Source organism: Callithrix jacchus, chromosome 16 (genome assembly GCF_049354715.1).
Source record: "Callithrix jacchus isolate 240 chromosome 16, calJac240_pri, whole genome shotgun sequence".
Lineage (NCBI taxonomy): Eukaryota > Metazoa > Chordata > Mammalia > Primates > Cebidae > Callithrix > Callithrix jacchus.
The window spans coordinates 41,544,128-41,563,481 of NC_133517.1; the positions used below are offsets into that span (position 1 = coordinate 41,544,128).

General features: G+C 38.1%; 1 protein-coding gene across 4 annotated transcripts in view; it reads right to left on the reverse strand.

Annotated features, from left to right (window-relative positions):
- Positions 1–1,484: 1,484 nt before the first annotated feature.
- The window catches only part of CA13 (carbonic anhydrase 13), a 64,048-nt gene continuing 46,178 nt past the window's right edge, over positions 1,485–19,354 (reverse strand). For 2 of the 4 annotated variants that reach the window (XM_078352732.1, XM_002759039.6), the window contains 4 exons: positions 15,671–15,766; positions 14,415–14,477; positions 13,734–13,889; positions 1,485–4,243 (listed from right to left, as the gene is read on the reverse strand). In XM_078352732.1, coding sequence (XP_078208858.1) covers positions 4,124–4,243; positions 13,734–13,889; positions 14,415–14,477; positions 15,671–15,766 — 435 coding nt within the window. In that variant the 3' untranslated portion in view covers positions 1,485–4,123. The remainder of the gene's footprint in view (positions 4,244–13,733; positions 13,890–14,414; positions 14,478–15,670; positions 15,767–19,354) is intronic. The other 2 variants (XM_078352733.1, XM_078352734.1) reach the window with 1 other exon arrangement.

The following is a 19,354-nucleotide window of genomic DNA, read 5'->3' on the forward strand; positions in this document are numbered from 1 at the left end:
GATTACAGCCTGTTAAATAAAACAGGTATCTCTAAATCTATGCTAGAAATAAATGAATAAATTACAGGTTTAATGAGGAACAGAATATTTACATGTTCTTAAAAGAATCCCTTCCCAATAAATATTCACAAAGAACAAAACAACTTTGCAACAAAGACATCTAGCAGACACCATCTGATATAGTTTGGCTGTGTCTCTACCCAAATCTCATCTTGGATTGCAGCTCCCATAATTCCCACATGTTATGGGAAGGACCCAGTGGGAGGTAACTGAATCACAAGGGTGGTTCCCCGAAACTGTTCTTATAGTAGTGAATAAGTCTCATGAGATCTGATAGTTTTATAAAGGGAAACCCTTTCACTTGATTTTTCATTCTCTCTCTTACCTACCACCACGTAAGATGTGCCTTTTGCCTTCTGCCATGATTGTTAGGCCTCTCCAGCCACGTAGAACTGTGAGTACATTAAACCTCTTTTTCTTTGTAAATTACCCAGTCTCAGATATGTCTTCATCAGAAGTGTGTGAAAACAGACTAATGCACCATCTTAATCAAGTGATGAAATGAACATACTGTATAAGAGCCAAATCAAAGTTGGGTGCCTGATTGGATGCAAGGAGAAGAGCACTGCATCACTTTTGTGATATTCCTGCCAACAATACATAATCTGAATCTATCACAAAACACTGAACAAACTCAAATGGAAACATTCTATAAAATAGCGGACCTATAAATCTTCAAAAGTATCAAGCTCACAAAAACCAAGGAAAGACTGGGAAACAGGTCCTAACTGAAGGAAACATAAAAACTAAATGGACAAGTTATTTCTTGAATGGATTGGGTGGTTAATAATAAAGCCATGCTAATCCTACAGTTGTTTTAGTTGTATTTAGTTACATTATAATTATGTAGGACAATGTCCCAGCTTGTAGGAAATTCATACTGAAGTTTGTGAAATGATGAGGAATCAGACTGGCAAATTACTTTCAAACATTTCAGGGAGGAAACAGTTTTTTTGTACTGTGTATTTTTTCTCTGGGTATGAAATTATTTTCTAAATTAAAAGTGTAAAACGTGGCTGGGTGTGGTGGCTTACACCTGTCTTCCCACATTTTGGGAGGCTGGGGCAGGAGAATCACTTGAGCCCAGAAGTTCAATGCCAGCCTGAGCAACATAGTGAGAGACATTGTCTCTATAAAAAATATAAAAATTAGCCAGGTGTGGTGGCTCACACCTATAGTCCCAGCAACTCAGGAGGCTCAGTTGGGAGGATTGCTTGAGCCTAGGGGATCAAGGCTGCAGTGAGCTGAGATCACACTGGTGCATTCCAGCCTGAGTGACAGAGGGAAACTCTATCTCAGAAAGAAAAGTAAAGAAGAAATGTAAAATGCAATCTCATTCTATGTCTTGTATGTACACGGCCCTGATACAGTTGAAAGCTTTCTTCATTGTGGTTGAATCCAATTTAAATTAAAATACAAAATGCTTAACAACCATACAAATGTATTTTGTATTTGCTGCAGGAAACAAAAGAGATCTACACTAGTATTTACAACTCTTAAAAAGGAGACAATATAACAATTTTAACACACATTTAAACCTTCTGCCTCTAGGAGATATATCAATTAACAGACAATATTCAAGGAAATCAGTGCTATATAAATATTTTTGGTCTATTAAGGTGCAATTTATAGGACGGAACCGACACAATACTGCAGCAGAAACCATAAGTTACAAAGTGATAACTCTCACAGACAGTAATTAGAACCCTTGCCCCTCCAGATATAGCAACTTACATTCTTTGAGAAAACAGGCTTTTTCCCCCGACTAGGATTCTCCACAGGTCTTACCAAACCAAAGAAACACTTTTCCACTCAACACTGGTTTTTAAAAACCATTAGAACTTTTGGTTTTACAAGTTACAATTAATAAGTATTCCTTCAAAAAGAAACCATTTTCAAAAGATGATGTATTTTACTTGTTATATTAACTTGTAGTGCATTTTATTTCAGAGAGATAATTACCAAAGATAGCAAATAAAAAATTTTTAAAGATTCAATTCATTAAATAATTGCTGCAGATCAGTCTTCTAAAAGGCCTCAAAGTAGACACTGAGGTGAAAAGAATATTGACTAAAATATCAGCTTCACTCTTCAGGAGCTCACCTTATACAACAGTATACATCATCGTTACCCAATTTACTGATACTCAGTTATTCTATCAAGAAGAACACTGAAGAATAAGTTCAATAATTAAAATTTACATTCAGGCCAGGCATGGTGGCTCATGCTTGTAATCTCAGCAACTTGAGATGCTGGGATGGGCAGATCACTTGAGGTCAGGAGTTTGAGACCAGCCTGGCCAATATAGCAAAACCCCATCTTTACTAAAAATACAAAAAGTAGCCAAGTGTGGTGGTGTGTGCCTGTAATCCCAGTAACTCAAGGGACTGAGGGAGGAGAATCATCCTGGGAGGCAGAGGTTGCAGTGAGCCAAGGTTATGCCACTGCACTCCAGCCTCAGTAACAGAGTTAGAGTCTGTCTAAAAGAAGAAAAAAATCTACATCCAGAGGAAGAGAGCTATATGAAACAAATCATCAAAATCAAGGAAATATAGGCAAACTTATGTTAGAAGATGACAAAAGTGTTATATGTGTTCAAGTCTTAAATGTGGTTATTAAGTTAATTAAGTCCCTCCATTTGTACCAGAAAAAGGACAAAAGAAACACCACTCTTATCCTCCTTCACCAAAAACAAACAAAAATAAAAATTAAGATCAAGCCCCACCTGACAAAATTAAGAGACTGAGGGACATGTATAAAAGGAAAAATGAGTTTTGACATGGAAATGGGTTGAAGGATTCATGGACCCATTGTATATTTATATGAGACTCAAGTAATTTTTTCCAGAAATTGACAGAACAATGACCCAAACAAGATTGCTTCCTGCTTTGCTGCCAAAACACCAGGCAAAAACGGGCAACGTGTTCATCATGCCTGAGAGCAGCTCTGACTCCACTGGTACTAAATAATATGTTAGTTTCAAACCATGTTAATGTTATAAACTGGTAGGCATTGCATCTTGTCAATTTCTAGCCAGTTCATTATTAACATTACTGAGTGAATATTACATATGGTATCATTCATTACAGTGTAAAAATAGGCATTTATATCCTGAGGAATTCCTCACCAAGACTATATGGAATATTTTTGATCAGTGGAGGAGACACCTTAAGTAGCTTTGTCCCATTGCCCATAACTCTTTATTAAAGGTATCATGCAATGAGAGTTAGCAACATAATCATTGCAAAAATTCACCTTAAAAGAAAACATAATCTACTTTTTATGAATTGGAATAACAAAATATTAAGCAGAATCACTTGTTTTGAAAAAAGCATCACAATCCTATCATCTGAGATATAAATTTAAATTTCCACCTAACATCACTGAGAGCTGTGACTACTCCAGTCTCTATAGCAAGATAAAATTTTTAATACAGGCTGAAGTTTGCAATGTTGACCATATTTTCATCCAGGTTGAAGTAGACATATTTCATGGGTTTTAGTATATGTCAAACAATGCTTAACTGTGAATATCCATTAATGCAAATATGAGACAGACAAGTTAAGTTAGTAAAGAGATCTAGGTCAGCTGGGCATGATGGACCATACTTGAAATCCCAACACTTTGAGAGGCCAAGGCAGGAGGCTCACTTGAGGCCAGGAGCTTGAGACCAGCCTGGGCAACATAGCAAGACCCCATTTCTAAAAAAAAAAAAAAAAAAAAAAAATTAGCCAGGTGTGCTGGTGCATGCCTGTGGTTCTGCCTACTCTGGAGGCTGAGGTATGAAGATCACTTGAGTCCAGGAGCTGGAGGCTGCAGTTAGCCAAGATCGTACCACTGCACTTCAGCCTGGGTGAGAGAGTGAGAACCTATCACTAAAAAAACCAAAAAGGAGAGAGAGATCTAGTTTACTTTGTGTTTCTTTGTGACACTGAAGCTGACAGTAAAATGTTTCCCATAAATTAGAATTCTACAAAGAAGCTGCTGGCAGAGACTTTTGTGTTTTGTTTTGTTTCACTGCCTCTCCACAGCCATGTTTTCGGGAGTTCACTGGTGACAAGTTTTAACGGAAAGAGGCTCTCACTTTGCGGCCCTTCAGAGGCTGTGGTGGGCGGTAATTGCTCAACAGAAAAGCTGCTGCTTCACCCTCCGCTGTGCACAGGAGACTGCGGAATTTGGCCAGCTGTAGACGAAGAAAGGAGTTAGCTTCAGCAATAGAAATCCGCACCAATATTAATGAATTACCCTGCATAAAGAATTAAGATATGTTTACAACCAGGAACAAAAAAATTGCAATGAAAATTTTCTATTACATGTCATATATAAAATAAAGCAACTCTTCTGCTGAATTCTCATCACTGTACAAATACCTGCACATTCCAAAATTAAATATATAAGCATTTTTAATTTGATGATCAAAGTAACAAGAGGAAACATCTAGAGTGTGGCTTACAGAGTAACTATTTAGAAATTAGAGAATGTTTTTCAGCATATAGACACACACACATATGTTTTATGACAAAATGAACTCAACTATACATGCTGTTTTGACGTCTAATTTTTTCACTTAGTATATATCCTAGCCATCTTTGCATGTCAATAAATATCAACCTACATCATTATTGTCTATTGCTGAAAACTTTTCTATTATAAATATGTCTTATAAATTTTTAACAATCCCTTAGTGTTTTAATATTATTTGTTAATATTTAGTACAGGTCTAAAGTGAAGCTGAAAAAATTAAAGAAATTTCAAAATTATATTGTCAATTAATAAAAGCAAATCTTTGGTGCTTGTTGTTTTGTTTTATTTTGATGAAGACACACTATTAGGAATGAGAACCTCTGTTCTCTAAACTTTGTCAACCACCTAATCTCAGAGTCAAGCAAATTCAGACTAGGACACATCCTTCAGGTTTTCATCAAATACCTGTGCCTAAAATGTTTCTTGTATAGTACTAACCAGATGGGGGCAGAGGGGAGAGAAGTCCTTTATAAACAGGCAGCAGTTTATAACCATGCTCTGTGGCAGATAGGATAAACCATCATATATACAAGCAACCATGTTTTCCACGTGTAATATTTTGAGGGTTTTTTTTAAGTACAGATACGGGAAGGAGACAAATGTTTACAATGTACTATTACTCATGTTTCATTAGACCAGATCATTATAGCTATAACCACATGAGACTTAAGAGAATCTCTGGTCAAGTAGCAGAGGCTAATAAAATGTAACCTCTGGGACCATAGGAAAGACACCTAGCCTTCTGCAGATCATGACAATCCAGGTCTGCCTGCATGGCCATTCTGAGTATCTATGCAGGAATTCTGAGTCCTGAATCAAAGCACAGGTCCACAGGCCTCATCAAGCAACCTGCCTCCACAGTGATACTGCTGATTCCTCTGAAGACATTGGCTTGATTTTCCTCCCAGAGCCCCAGCTCCTGCCCCTGTTCAACTTCTCTGAAGTTGATCATGGCTCCCTGCCCCAGCAGCACATTCAGCTCACCAGTCTAGAACTGGATCTAACTTCAGCTCTTTCTCTGACCAGCCTGTGCATTTTGGAAAGAGTCCCTAGACCTGTTCTGATGTCTTGCCAAACCGCTTCCCCTTATAACTCTGGGTGTCACAATCATTAGGCCCAGCTAGATTGACCCTGTATTTGCCAGTCTCCACTCAGATTGGCTCTGGTGTCCTCCAGCACTGTCCTGGCCTTAAAATGCACATCCCTGGCTGATTCTTCACCAGTCTCACCCCCTTATGTGGTTCCAGGCTTTATTCAGGCAGCTAATCTGCCCCTCTGTCACTAAGGCTGACTCAGCACCTACAGGTTCCCAGTAGGAATGTCCCCAGTTCAGCTTTGAGGCTGAAGCAGGTATGACCTGTTTTGCTGGTTTCCTTGACTCTAATACTGAAATTTTAATTTCATTGTGTAGCAACTCTGATAAGCTGAAATACACTTCTTCTATGGTTCTGTAAACAGCTTTATGTCACTCTCATACTCAAACCTTTTTTTTTTTTTAATAGAGAAGGGGTTTCACCATGTTGGCCGGGCCGGTTTTGAACTGCTGATGTCATGTGATCCTCCCGCCTCAGCCTCTCAAAGTGCTAGGATTACAGGTGTAAGCCACCACGCCCAGCCTTCAAACCTCTTTAATAGCATTCCACTGCCTGTCAAAATTGAGTAATAATAAAAATAATTTCTGTTATGAAGCATGATGGACTAGGCACTGTGTTAAGTGCTTTACATTACCTTAGTTAATCCCCAAAATGCCCCAATCAATATATAATTATCCCATTTCACAGATGAGAAACTTGAGGGGTAGCTGAGAAGTTTCAATAAATAAGCCATCTTGACAAACAAGCCATGCACTAACCACGGACTATACACTATCTCTAACTTGTTTTCTGTTTTCGCATTTTTCCCTATCCTTTTAAGTTACTTTTTATTATGGAAATGTTAAAAAGTACACAAAGGTAGAAAAAGCAACATCAACAATCATCAACACGCAGCCAATTTTTCCAACCATTCTCCCACCTAAGCTCTCTTTCCATTGGCCATGCTACCCACACTAGGCTATTTTTAAGCAAATACCAAACATCATATCATTTTAAACATCTCCAAATACATCCCTGTAATACATTACATTTCTAACATTTTTATAGGTACCCAAAACAAACGTGTCAGTGTGGCTTCCAAGCTCCTTGACCACTCAGCTCTAACTAACCTTCCGAGATTGATCTATTACGTCCACACACATGTCTCATCACTCTAAGTCAGTTTGGGGAGGGATGGTCCCAAAGCATCTGAATGAAAATACTTTGAGTTAATTCTTAAAAATTTAGATTCCTGGACCCTACCCCAAACTTGTGAATCAGAATTTCTAAGTCCCAAGGATTCACTTTTTTTGTTGTTGTTTTTTAAGATAGTCTTGCTCTGTTATCCAACCTGGATTACAGTGGCACAATCTCAACTCATGCAACCTCCACCTCCTGGATTGAAGCGATTCTCATGCCTCAGCCTTCAGAGTAGCTAAGGTTATAGGCAAGTGCCACCATGCCCAACTAATTTTTTTTTTTAATTAATGGAGACAGGATTTACCATGTTGGCGACACTGGTCTTCAACTCCTGGCCTCAAGTGATCTGCCCGCCTCAGCCTTTCAAAATGCTGGGATTATAGGAGTGAGCCACTGCGCCATCTGAGGAAGAGCTGTTATCCAGAGTATATAAAGAACTCTTGCAAACAACCCAATGTAAAAATGGACAGATGATCTGAACAGATACTTAACAAAAGGAGATACAATCATAGCCAATAAGCGTATAAAAAATGTTCAAAATCATTGGTCATTAGATAAATGCAAATTAAAATCACACATACACACATACCCACTAGAATATCTAAAGTTAGAAAAACTGACAATGCCAAATACTTGCAGGGGTCTGAAGCAACTAGAAATCTTATACATTGCTGCTGGGAATGTAAGATGACACAGACACTTTAGAAAACAATATAGTAGTACTTCACTCAGCTGGATGCAGTGGCACATGCCTGTAATCCCAGCACTTTTGGAGGCCAAGGTAAGCAAATCACTTGAGGTCAGCAGTTTGAGACCAACCCGGCCAACATGGTGAAACCTTGTCTCTACTAAAAATACAAAAATTAGCTGGGCATAATGGCGAACACCTGTAATCCCAGCTACTTGAGAGGCTGAGGCAGGAGAATCGCTTGAACCCAGGAGTTGGGAGGTTGCAGTGAGTGAGACTCCTCAGGAAAAAAAAAAAAGGAAAGAAAGAAAACAATATAAGAGCACTTTGCAAAATTAAACAAACATGACCTAGTAATTCCAGTTCTAAGTATTGACACAAGACATATAAAAATGTATACACACAAAAGTGTGTATGCAAATTACTCCTAATATCCAAATATGGATTGCTATTATTCATAATGGCCAAAATTAAAAGCAAGCCAAATATCCATCAATTGTGAAATATATTTTTAAAAATATATCCACACCATGGCATATTACACAGTAATAAAAATTAATGAAATGAGTCAGGAATGGTGAATCACACTTGTAATCTCAGCATTTTGGAAAGCCAAGATGGGTGGATCACGGCCAGGAGTTCAAGACCAGCTTGGCCAACATAGTGAAACCCCTTCTCTACTAAAAATATAAAAATTGGCTAGGCATGGTGATGGGTGCCTATAGTTCCAACTACTCAGGAGGCTGAGGCAGGAGAATCCCTTCAAAAATACAAAAATTAGCCATGTGTGGTGGTAAGTGCTTATAGTCCCAGCTACTCAGGAGGCTGAGGCAGGAGAATTGCTTGCACCTGGGAGGCAGAGGTTGCAGTGAGCCAAGATCATAACACTCCACTCCAGTCTGGGCAACAGAGCAAGACTCTGTCTCAGGAAAATAAATAAATAAATAATGAAATGGGTGAATTTTAAAAAATTATACCAGTAAAAGAACTCAAACACAAAAATCTAGTGTATGACTCATTTAAATAAAATTCTAAGAAAAGTAAAATTCTAGTGACAGCACACCAGTTATTCCCTAGGACTATGGTGGAGAAGGTGAAGGACTGAAAAAGAGCACCAGAAAATTTTTGGCTGAGATCTATACCTTTATTTATTTATTTATTTATTTTGAGATGAAGTCTTACTCTGTCACCCAGGCTGGAGTACAGTGGCATGATCTGGGCTCACTGCAACCTCACCTCCCAGGTTCAAACAATTCTCCTGCCTCAGCCTCCTGAGTAGCTGGGACTACAGGCGTGTACCACCACGCGTGGCTAATTTTTATATTTTTAGTAGAGACTGGGTTTTACCATGTTGACCAGGCTGGTCTCAAACTCCAGACCTTAGATGATCCACCTGCCTTGACCTCCCAAAGTGCTGGGATTAGAGGTGTGAGCCAATGCACTGGTTGAGAGCTATATCATAATTATAGTAGTTGTAGCATGCCTATATACAGTTACCATAATCAGCAACCACACACTTAAAATTCATGAGTTTTATTGCATGCAAATAATATATAATAAACAAAAAGAGGTATTTGTTTGTTTGTTTGTTTGTTTAAGGAGAGTAGAAACTAAGCCAAGTATTTTGCACATTGAATTTCAGCTAAGTAACCCAATGTTCATAATTTAGGATAACCCAAAGAGACTTGGCAAGAAAAGTTGGCCCTCCAGAGAAAATGACAGATTTGTCTTCAAAAGGATCAGAAGATAGTACATTTATCTGCTCACTGGCATGGCAGTTAAGAATTTAGTCTTTGAGGAGTGACTCTGAGAGAGAAAAATGGATTTAAATTTTTTTAAAAATGAAAAATATCTGATTTGCCCCTTAGGTCAAACTATGACTTGGCATGAAATTGCGGAGAAACTCTGAGAAAATAATCTGGTGCCAACTCACTAAAAAAAAGGATTTAGTCTTTACAGCCAGTGACATTATATGATGGAACTGGAAAATGAATATAAACAGTATTTTTCATTGACCTAAAAAAGATAAAGACCATCCAAAATTGAGACAAAAATTTATCTTTTGAAAAGTAACTCTTGGCTGGGCGGTGTGGCTCACACCTGTAATCACGCAGCACTTTGGGAGGCCAAGGCAGGTGGATCACCTGAGGTCAAGAGTTCAAGACCAGTCTGGCTAAAATGGCAAAACCCCATCTCTAGTAAAAGTACCAAAACTAGCCATGTCTGGTGGTAGGTGCTTGTGATCCCAGTTACTCAGGAGCCTGAGGCAAGAGAATAGCTTGAACTCAGGAGGCAGTGGTTACAGTGAGCCGAGATTGTGCCACTGCAGCTTGAGCTGGATGACAGAGTAAGATCCTGAAGAAAGAAGGAGAGAGAGAGAGGAATGAAGGAAGAGAGAGAGAGAAAGAAAAAAAGAAAGAAGAGAAAAGAAAAGAAGGAAGGAAGGAAGGAAGGAAGGAAGGAAGGAAGGAAGGAAGGAAGGAAGGAAGGGGAAGGAGGGGGGGAGGGAAGGAAGGAAGAAAGGAAGGAAGGAAAGTCTTTAAGTCAATGATATATAGAAAAGACATTCATTTTATTTTACATAAAAGAGTTAAGTGATGGATTAATTCTATAGACCAGTTTATGTTTTAGATTTTTTTTTTTTTTTTTTGAGATGGAATCTTGCTCTGTCACCCAGGCTGGAGTGCAGTGGCTTCATCTCTGCTCACTGCAACCTCTACCTCCCAGTTTCAAGTGATTCTCCTGCCTCAGCCTCTGCAGCAGCTGGCACTGCAGGTGCATGCCACCAAACCCAGTTAATTTATATATTTTTGGTAAAGACAGAATTTTGCTATCTTGGCCTTACTGGTCTAGAACTCTTGACCTCAAATGATCCTCCTGCCTTGGCCTCCCAGAGTGCTGGGATTACAAATGTAAGCCACCGTGCCTAACTATGTTTTCAATTTTTTTTCTTTTTTTTTTTATTGAGATGGATCCTTGCTCTGACACCCATAATGGAGTGCAGTGGCACGATCTTGGCTCAGTGCAACCTCCACCTCCCGGATTCCAGCGATTCTCCTGCCTCAGCCTCCTGAGTAGCTGGGACTACAGGCACCCGCCACGATGCCCAGCTATTTTATTATTATTATTATTTTTAGTAGAGATGGGGATTAACCATATTGGCCAGGCTGGTCTTGAACTCCTGACCTTGTGATCCACCAGCCTCAGCCTCCCAAAGTGCTGAGATTACAGGCATGAGCCACCGCACCCAGCTTGTTTTCGATATTTTAAGTAAACTTTTTATTTTGGTATAGTTTTCAATTTATAGAATTATTGCAAAGATACTACATATATTTCTCATACACCCCAAACTCTGTTTCTCCTATTATCAATATATTATATTAGTATGGAACATTTTCCATGATTAATGAATCAATATTAAAATGTTAGAATTAACTAAAGTCCTTCCTTTATTTAGATGTTCTTGTTTTTACCTAATGTCTTTTTCTTTTCCAAGATCCCACCCAGGAAACACTATATTTAGTATTCATATTTCCTTAGGCATTTCTGAAATGTGACAGTGTCTCAGACTCACCATTTTTTTATGACCTTGACAGTCTTAATGACCTTGAGAGTACTGACTGGATATTTTGTAGAATATCCCCTAATTGGGTTTTGCCTGATATTTTTTCATGGTTTGACTGGGACTAAATTTTTTTTGCTTTGGCTTTATTCTTTAACTTTTAAAACCACCATAATATCATATTTTAATATATTGAATTGTTACTCAAATAACTTTCTCAATTTGGTTAAAAACTAAAATATGTGAAAGTGTTCCTTCTAAAATAAGTGAAAGTGTTCCTACTATAGCAGATTTAAGTGAATGCTCCAAAGTGAATTAACAATCACTTCAGAGCTCTAAAATACAGCTATTCTTTTATATATTGCTCTGCATAAAAACTACATTAATCATATTAATCATCGAGCCTCAAATAAGACAAAGTAGTGAATCCACAGTTAGGGAATCATAACTCCTAAACTTGCAGGGAGATATTTTTAATAAGGTTAACTTTATTATTTTTAAGGAACTAAACTATATATTTTGACATATTCTCTTCCAAATCACTGGTGGATTGAGAACAAAAAACAAAACTAAACAAGAAGTTATTTTCCAAGTGGCTTTAAGAAATAACAATGCCCTTGAAATATGAGGGAAAACATGAACCCTTATTAACTACCTTGATGTTATAGTTTATTCATTCTTAATATTATTCAGTTCAAATATAATAAAGATATATAAAAGTAAACCATGACGAGGAGAAAAGTAAACCATTTCTCCTCATCGCATTGACAAGGAGAAAATGAATTCCCTTAATAAGGACTCTGAATCAGTTACAGGTCATTTTTCTCTAGACACAATGATAGAAAAAATTCACAGGAGTTTTCATGTCAGTCAAGCTCTGGATTTCTAAGCAGACTTTTGTAAAATGTTTTAAAAACTATACACCAGGTTATTATTTGTCTTTGATACTAAAGACAAGGTCAATAAGAACAAATACCCAATAGAAAGAAGGATGTGTTCAATGCCCCAAGGGGAAATGCTGCCTGAAATGATTTGTAAAGGAGGACCAGCTCTGGTATCATTAGGAGAAAAAATAAACAGCTAGGCAGGTGGGCAAGCCCAGTACATTTGTACTTTATTAGCTGCAAAAATTACTAGACTATTCATGCTAAGATATTGCACGAATTCAAAAAGAACAACAAAACCAAAGCCAACGAAGAAGCACAGCATCCAAAAACACAGCATCCACCTGCCAGATTGGTCAGCCCCATTGTTCAGTGCTCCAAGCTCCAAGTTGAATACACTGAACATGATCCTAGCACTGTAATCCTTGGGAGGCCGAGGCAGGAGGATCATTTGAGGCCAGAAGTGGTTCACTTCAAGACCAGCCAGGGCAATAATGTGAAACCCTGTTTACAGTAATTTTTTTTAAATAAGCTAGGCATGGTAGCATACACCTGTAGTTCCAGCTACCTGAGAGGCCAAGGCAGGAAGACCAATGGCTTGAGCCTAGGAGTTCAAGGCTGGGGTGAGCTATGATTACACCACCTCCACACCAGCCTGGGCGACAGACTAGATATCCTGAGTCTAGCAGACTATTGGCCTATAGGGGCAGCTCAATAAGCATTTAACATAAGAATGTGTGAGTAGATATCTACACAAAAAGAGGTATCCCATAGCCTCTCCACAAATGCTTAAGCATTAAGACCCTCAGACAGCTCAACAAAAGTTTTGCTAACAAATGCCAAAAGATCAACAACTCCTCCTCTCCATATCACTCTCCTCCTCTTTCTCTCTCCTTCCTCTTCTTATAATTGTAGTAAGAACACTAAATGAGATCTACTATCTTAACAAAATTTTTTTTAGACAGGGTCTTCCTCTGTTGCCCAGGCTAGAATGCAGTGGCACAATCATGGCTCACTATAGCATCAACCTCTCAGGTCCAAGCGATCCTACTACCTCAGCCACTTGAGTAGCTGGGACTACAGGCACACACCACCACGCCCGGCTAATTTTTGTATTTTTTGTAGAGACAGGGTTTTCCCATGTTGCCCAGGCTAGTCTTGAACTCCAGGACTCAAGCAACCCACCCAGCTCAGCCTCCCAAAGTGCTGAGATTACAGGCAGGATCCACTGTGCTCAGTCTACCCACTTTACAAGTTTTTAAGTGTACAAAGTAACAACTTCTTACACTTAGCAGGCAAACATTTCTTAGGGCAGTGCACCAATCACTGTCCTCAAGTTTCACTTGGAAATTTGTAGAAGCAGGTGTGGAGACTAAGGTCAGAAAGAAAAATGTCACCTTCTATAAGTAGCCTCTCTCTGATTTTTTGTTTGTATCTCAGCCTGTATCAAACAAACATATGAAACAAACAGCAACAAAACAAAAGCAAACAATTGTAGTGCTCAAAATAATGCTTCACTTTCATCAGTGTCACTAGGTACATTTCTAAGTTGTGGCAAAGAAATCGTCTAATCATAAAAGGTCAAATAAGAAAGGATCATAGATCTCCTCTAGCCCAATCACCCATCTGATTAATAGCGAGAAAACATCTTCAAAATGCAGCAGAAATCAAGGGCATGGTTTTAAAAAGGAAGCCCAGTTTTCTCTGAGGGAATCAGTATCAACCTGGAAGAGATTGTGTACCTGTTGAGAGCTGATGTTTATAGGTTGCTTTAAAAGAATCCATGTGACACTCTCAAGAAGAGGTGGAACGGTAAGAGAACCAGAATATGTCCAGTAGTCCCAGGATGGTGGAAATAGAGATAATGGGTCAAAATTTGTGAATTGAATTTGTTTACCCTGGAGGAATGAAAAGAATTCCCAAATATTAGAATGGGATAGCTTTACATAGACCTCAAAAAACATACCTCCATGTACATCCATTATAATTCCATGAACAATATGGAATATCTGTATCTAGAATTATCTATTATCTTCCTTTAGTATCTTTTAAAAAGCATCTATCTTCATCTTATAATTTTTAGATAAACTAACATCTCATATAAATTTATTTAAAAAGCACAAGTTTTGTTTTAGTATAAGCGGTCCCTTAATGTGTTACAATTAAAGGCTTACTCTGTAATATAATACCAGAGACTTATTATGCGTACATATATTTATTCTGTTTATTTTAGGTAATGTAATACCCTACCATTCAAAATACAAGTGGTAATATGTTACTTCTGCTCTTTTCATCAAGTATGTTTCAAACTTGCTTCAAAGCAGGCAGCATATGTCTAAGGTCTAAGTCTTTAAAGGAAGATAAGAGAATGTAGGAGAGAACAAGAAATATGTTAATTATTAACAGACAGTAATTCATTTTACCTTTTCTTTAATGGAATCCAAAATATCAATAATCTTTTGCAGTTGGGAATTAGGTTCACCAATCTAAAAACATAAAATTTCAAAAGAAATGGTTACTGTAGCACATCAAGTCTGAATCACTCAATTTCACTCATTATTTTAAAATTATTTTTTAAAAAACCTTACACAGCACAGAACATACAGTGATTGTTCTGTAACAAAGCTTCTCTTTTACCTGCCAGCCTTATCATGCCAGAAGAATCTGAACAACAAGATAATATTACAGAGTTCCTGTACTGAACTTTCAGTTTGGCTACAAAACTAACAGTAACAACAGCTTAATATTTGCTAAGTTTTGTCACTGTTTAAAATGTAGGTTCACTTGAGAGAAACTTTGCTTAAGACAGTCTAACAAATAACCTGCACTACTAAGCTAGATGTGACAGTCAAACCCCAAATTTAGACAATGGTGGCATCAAAATACTAGATGCAAACATCTCACACATGCAGCCTAAAATGATTTGGGATCCCAAAGGGAATATATCATCATAAGCAAATTCATCATAAATTGTAGATACATAAATGATCCTCTTTTCATCACTACAGGTGTTCTGAATCTACCTGAAGGTTTTAAAGCACTTGGATCCTGCTGTAATCACCCCTATTTGGTGTCCTTAAAGGCAAGGGATTGTTGCCATCCATGGCAATCTCTGCTCATGAGTTACAACACATAGAGAGTATGGGGTGTGACAAAGGTGCACACCTACAAGAATGTGGAGGCAGTGGGAGGCGAAAGGCCCAACCTGTTCCCAGGTATGATGACAATAGTTGTCTAACCACATGTGAATATTAAAGGAAACACAACAAAATTTTTTTAAAAACCAGTGAGTACACTGGGACAATACGTCATTGTGGTGAGACCAGTGTTTCAAGAATCAGGAGCTTGAACTTTATTCTGTCCTAAATAGTATGCAGTTAGGAAGAGCCCAGAATGAATGTTTTCTTCCAGTATCTCAGTTGTTATTTCTGCTGCTATTCTTGATGTTGATGCTATTCTTGATCTTGTTGTTATTCACATAAAAATGATCAATGGACAATAAGAAGACTTATAAGACAATGCTCCTAAATGAATATATAATTTTTAATATTCATTTCAAAAGGAAAATGCTATACCTAAAAGGAGTTTACTATTACAGGATGGTTGAATGTCTGCTTCATGACTGAAGCTCTCTCTTCAACAAGGCTGATCATTGAAAATGAAATCAATGGATTCTCACCTGTAAAAACACTCCCAAGACAGCCAGTCCATCTGGTTCATGAGCTGCCTCAACAAAGCTGGGGTATTTTTCTGAATTCCAATGAACAACATGGAGCTGAAAGGGAGACAGACAACATGGTTGGAATGTTTTGTTAGATATCCCGAAAAACGTAAATGCAAATAAAACATTTACAGACTTTCCAGTGCTGGTATACTCATATGTATAATGTAGTTATCACAAGAATCTTGGACAGAATCCTCTCATTTACTTTTGTCCAAAAGTGAAAGTTCAAGTAGTGAAGAATCATGGTCACTTAACTAGCCTGTGGTGCACTATATTAAAGACTATATAGAATGACTTAAGCATCCCAGCCAGACATGGTGGTGCATGCCTGTAGTCCCAGCTACTTGGGAGACTGAGGCAAGAGAATTGCTTGAACCCAGGAGGTGGAGGTGACAGTGAGCTGAGATCGCGCCACTGCACTCCAGCACTCCAGCCTGACTGACAGAGGAAGACTTCATCTCGAAATAAAAGGGAAAAAAATGCCTTAAACAAGCCCCTGTATCCCTAACAAATGCCTATGTTAGGAAAAAAATGCCTGTGAACAGGAAAAAAAAATGCCTATGAATGGGAAAATGCCTGTGAACAGAAAAAATGTCTGTGAACGGGGAAAAAAAAGCCTGTGAACAGCCCCTGTATCCCTAACAAACTCAAGCTACTGCTCCCAAGTAACTGGAGGCTCCTCCATGTCTTCCACAGATGAGACTGCAATGGAGTAGCCTCAGATCAGATCCTGGCTGAAAGTAAAGTCCAGGCAAGGGGCCTGAGCTCACAGATGGGTAGAGAAGTCAATCTCCTACCCAGTAGATTTTCAAGGACAATCCCGCTACCAAGGACAGTGAGGCTGTTTCTAAAACTGCCCAGTTAAATGTTTACTACCTGTTGTTTTAAGACTTTTTATGGCTTGAAAATACAAAGTCTCCTTATGAGTAATCATGTTAAGCAGCATTCAAACTTTTTTATTATTAAGATGATTTTTAATTGGCAAATCATAATTGTATACATTTATGGGGCACAATGTAATGTTTTAATATCTGTTTAAATGTGGAATGATTAAATCAAGCTAGTTAACATATTCATCATCTCACACATAAAAATGCTTATCATTTTGATACATTTACCACCTTCTATGAATATGTTTAGATACTTTGCTGAGAGCAAGTTTCAATGGGGGAAAAAGAAGCTTCAGTAGTCTAGGAATCAGAGGAAGAAAATGGGAGGGTAGCTGGTGGTACTAAGGTGGAGGATAAGTAGAAAAACTGGAAGTGAAGGAGGTGGAGGGGCCTGGAACTCTGGAAAACCCACCTCATAACTCTACCCATATGATGCAAGCAGCCTTATGCAACACCTAAAGGTATCCTAAATGTTCTACCATTGCAAGCAATACAGCATCTCAAACACACCCACATTCGTGAAAGATTTCAGAATAACAACAAAGGAGAAAACCACTTTTGAGGAGTCTCCAGCCCTGTTAAGGGAAGGACAAACTGAGACAGAAGCCAAAGGGTAATGTGACACGCCCAAAGATTTAGCTACAATAATAAATGGTGATCAGGACATGGTGTCCAAGGACCCGATATAAGGGACTGACTTCAGACAATATCTCTTCTAATGAATCCCTTTTGTTTATCAGAGAGGAAATACTTATGTGGGCCTTCATGCCCAAATCATCTTTCTAGTTGAATGTTACAGAGATAATATAGCATATTCAAATATATGTTTATCTCAGCCTTTAAGTATAACTCTATGTCTTACAGGCAATTTATAGGAGATAATTTCTGGATAGATAACAATTATCATAAACGGTCAACTATAAAACGATAAAACGGTGCACCATTCACAATCAAGGAAGACTGTGTGGTATCAGGCAAGTAATATAAAAGTGGATCCCCGTAGTGCCATGTTCCAAGTTGGTGTGAGACAGTTGGGGGAGGAAAGAATCTGAAAACACTGGATGATGAAACATAATTCATTTGGCTCACATGAGACAAATGACATTCACTGTCAGGGAAGGGCTGATAAGGATGTTAAGACTGTTTCAAGTGGCTCCATGCCAGTGTACCAGATCTCTTAGTACAGTGTACCAGATCTCTTAGTACACCAGATGACACCCGAGAGAAAGATGGAAAAGGACTTCTTTAGGGTCACAATGAGAACTGATTAAAAAATAAATGTATAACTAAAGAGAGATCAATGGACACACACACACATATATCTTATATATAACCATTCTTTTGCTAGTTAAAAATACAATTGCTTAAAATATGATGGGAAACTAGGCCAAGAAAATCTTTTTTTTTCTCTCCTATACAACTTGCTTAACTGGCAGCAATACTAGGAACTGATACTATTTCTATTAGCATTATATTTGAATTAAAACATAGAAAAACAAAATAGCAAACTCACATTTCCTAACAATGACAAGAGCAGTGATCTGAGCTGAATGACAAGAAATTGTTGTAACCACTACAAAAATGAAAATCAGATTCTTCCCTACTGGCAACTAGTTTCTAAATAATAATATTAAAATTAAGTAGTTTCAAACTGCCTATTAGTGACATGCAAAACATACTGCCAAGCACTACGCCAAAAATCCATGATGAATGTTGAAATCGTAGTTTCACTATTAGCTACATATTTAAAATGCATATTAGATATTCGGTCTAAACTGTCATTAGAAAAAGTTCTAAACACAAAATGGACAATTAGCCTAGTTTTGTAGATGCCTAACTTTAGGATAAAATGTTTCTTGATTTAGATCACTTTAATCCCTCTGTAATATCACAAACCCTCCTATTAGGCCTAAAATTAAAGTTGTATATGTTGCAACTTTAAATGTTTTTTATTTTATTTTATTTTATTTTACTTTTTTACTTCTTTTTACTCACAAGGGAACATAACATGATGATAGTCATGAACTCAGTACAAAAGTAGCTGGAAAACTAATCAACTCCTTGGAATCGTGGAACTGAGCACCAAGAGGTTCTTTTGAACGTGAAACCAAATGCAAGGACTCCCAAGTGCCCCCATCTCTAGCCTTGACCTCTTCTTAAATGAAGTTTTTATCCAACGGCTTACTTGAACATGAGCCTAGAATGTCTAACAGGCATCTCAAATGTAACCTGCCTAAAACAGAGTGAATTCCTCTCTGCAACCTGCTCCTTCCCAGACTTGCACGTTTCATTAAATGGTACCACCACCCTCCGATATGTTCACACCAAAATCTTGAGAGTGTTTCTAAACTCCTCTTTTTCCGTCCTTCAATCACAACATCCTTTTCATCAGCAAACCCTATTGACTTTATTTCCCAAACATCATAGATTTGTCCAGCTCTCTTCGTCTCCACCACCCCCATACTTGAATGACTTCCATAACCTTCTAATTCACTGTCACTGTCAGGGAAGGACTGAGAAAGATGTTAAGCCCTTTTGCCTGATAACAGCCTCCTCTCCACACAGCAGCTAGTTATATTTTATAAAACACAAAGGAGAATATGTAATTCCCTTGACCAAAACTTTCCATTGTCTTCTTCCCACTGCATCATAGACAAACTTCAGATTGCTTACCATGCGCAACAGCTCTGGATGTGCCATGGTCCCTGCCTGCCTCTCTGGGATGGAGCACGTAACTTTTCCTTTCTCA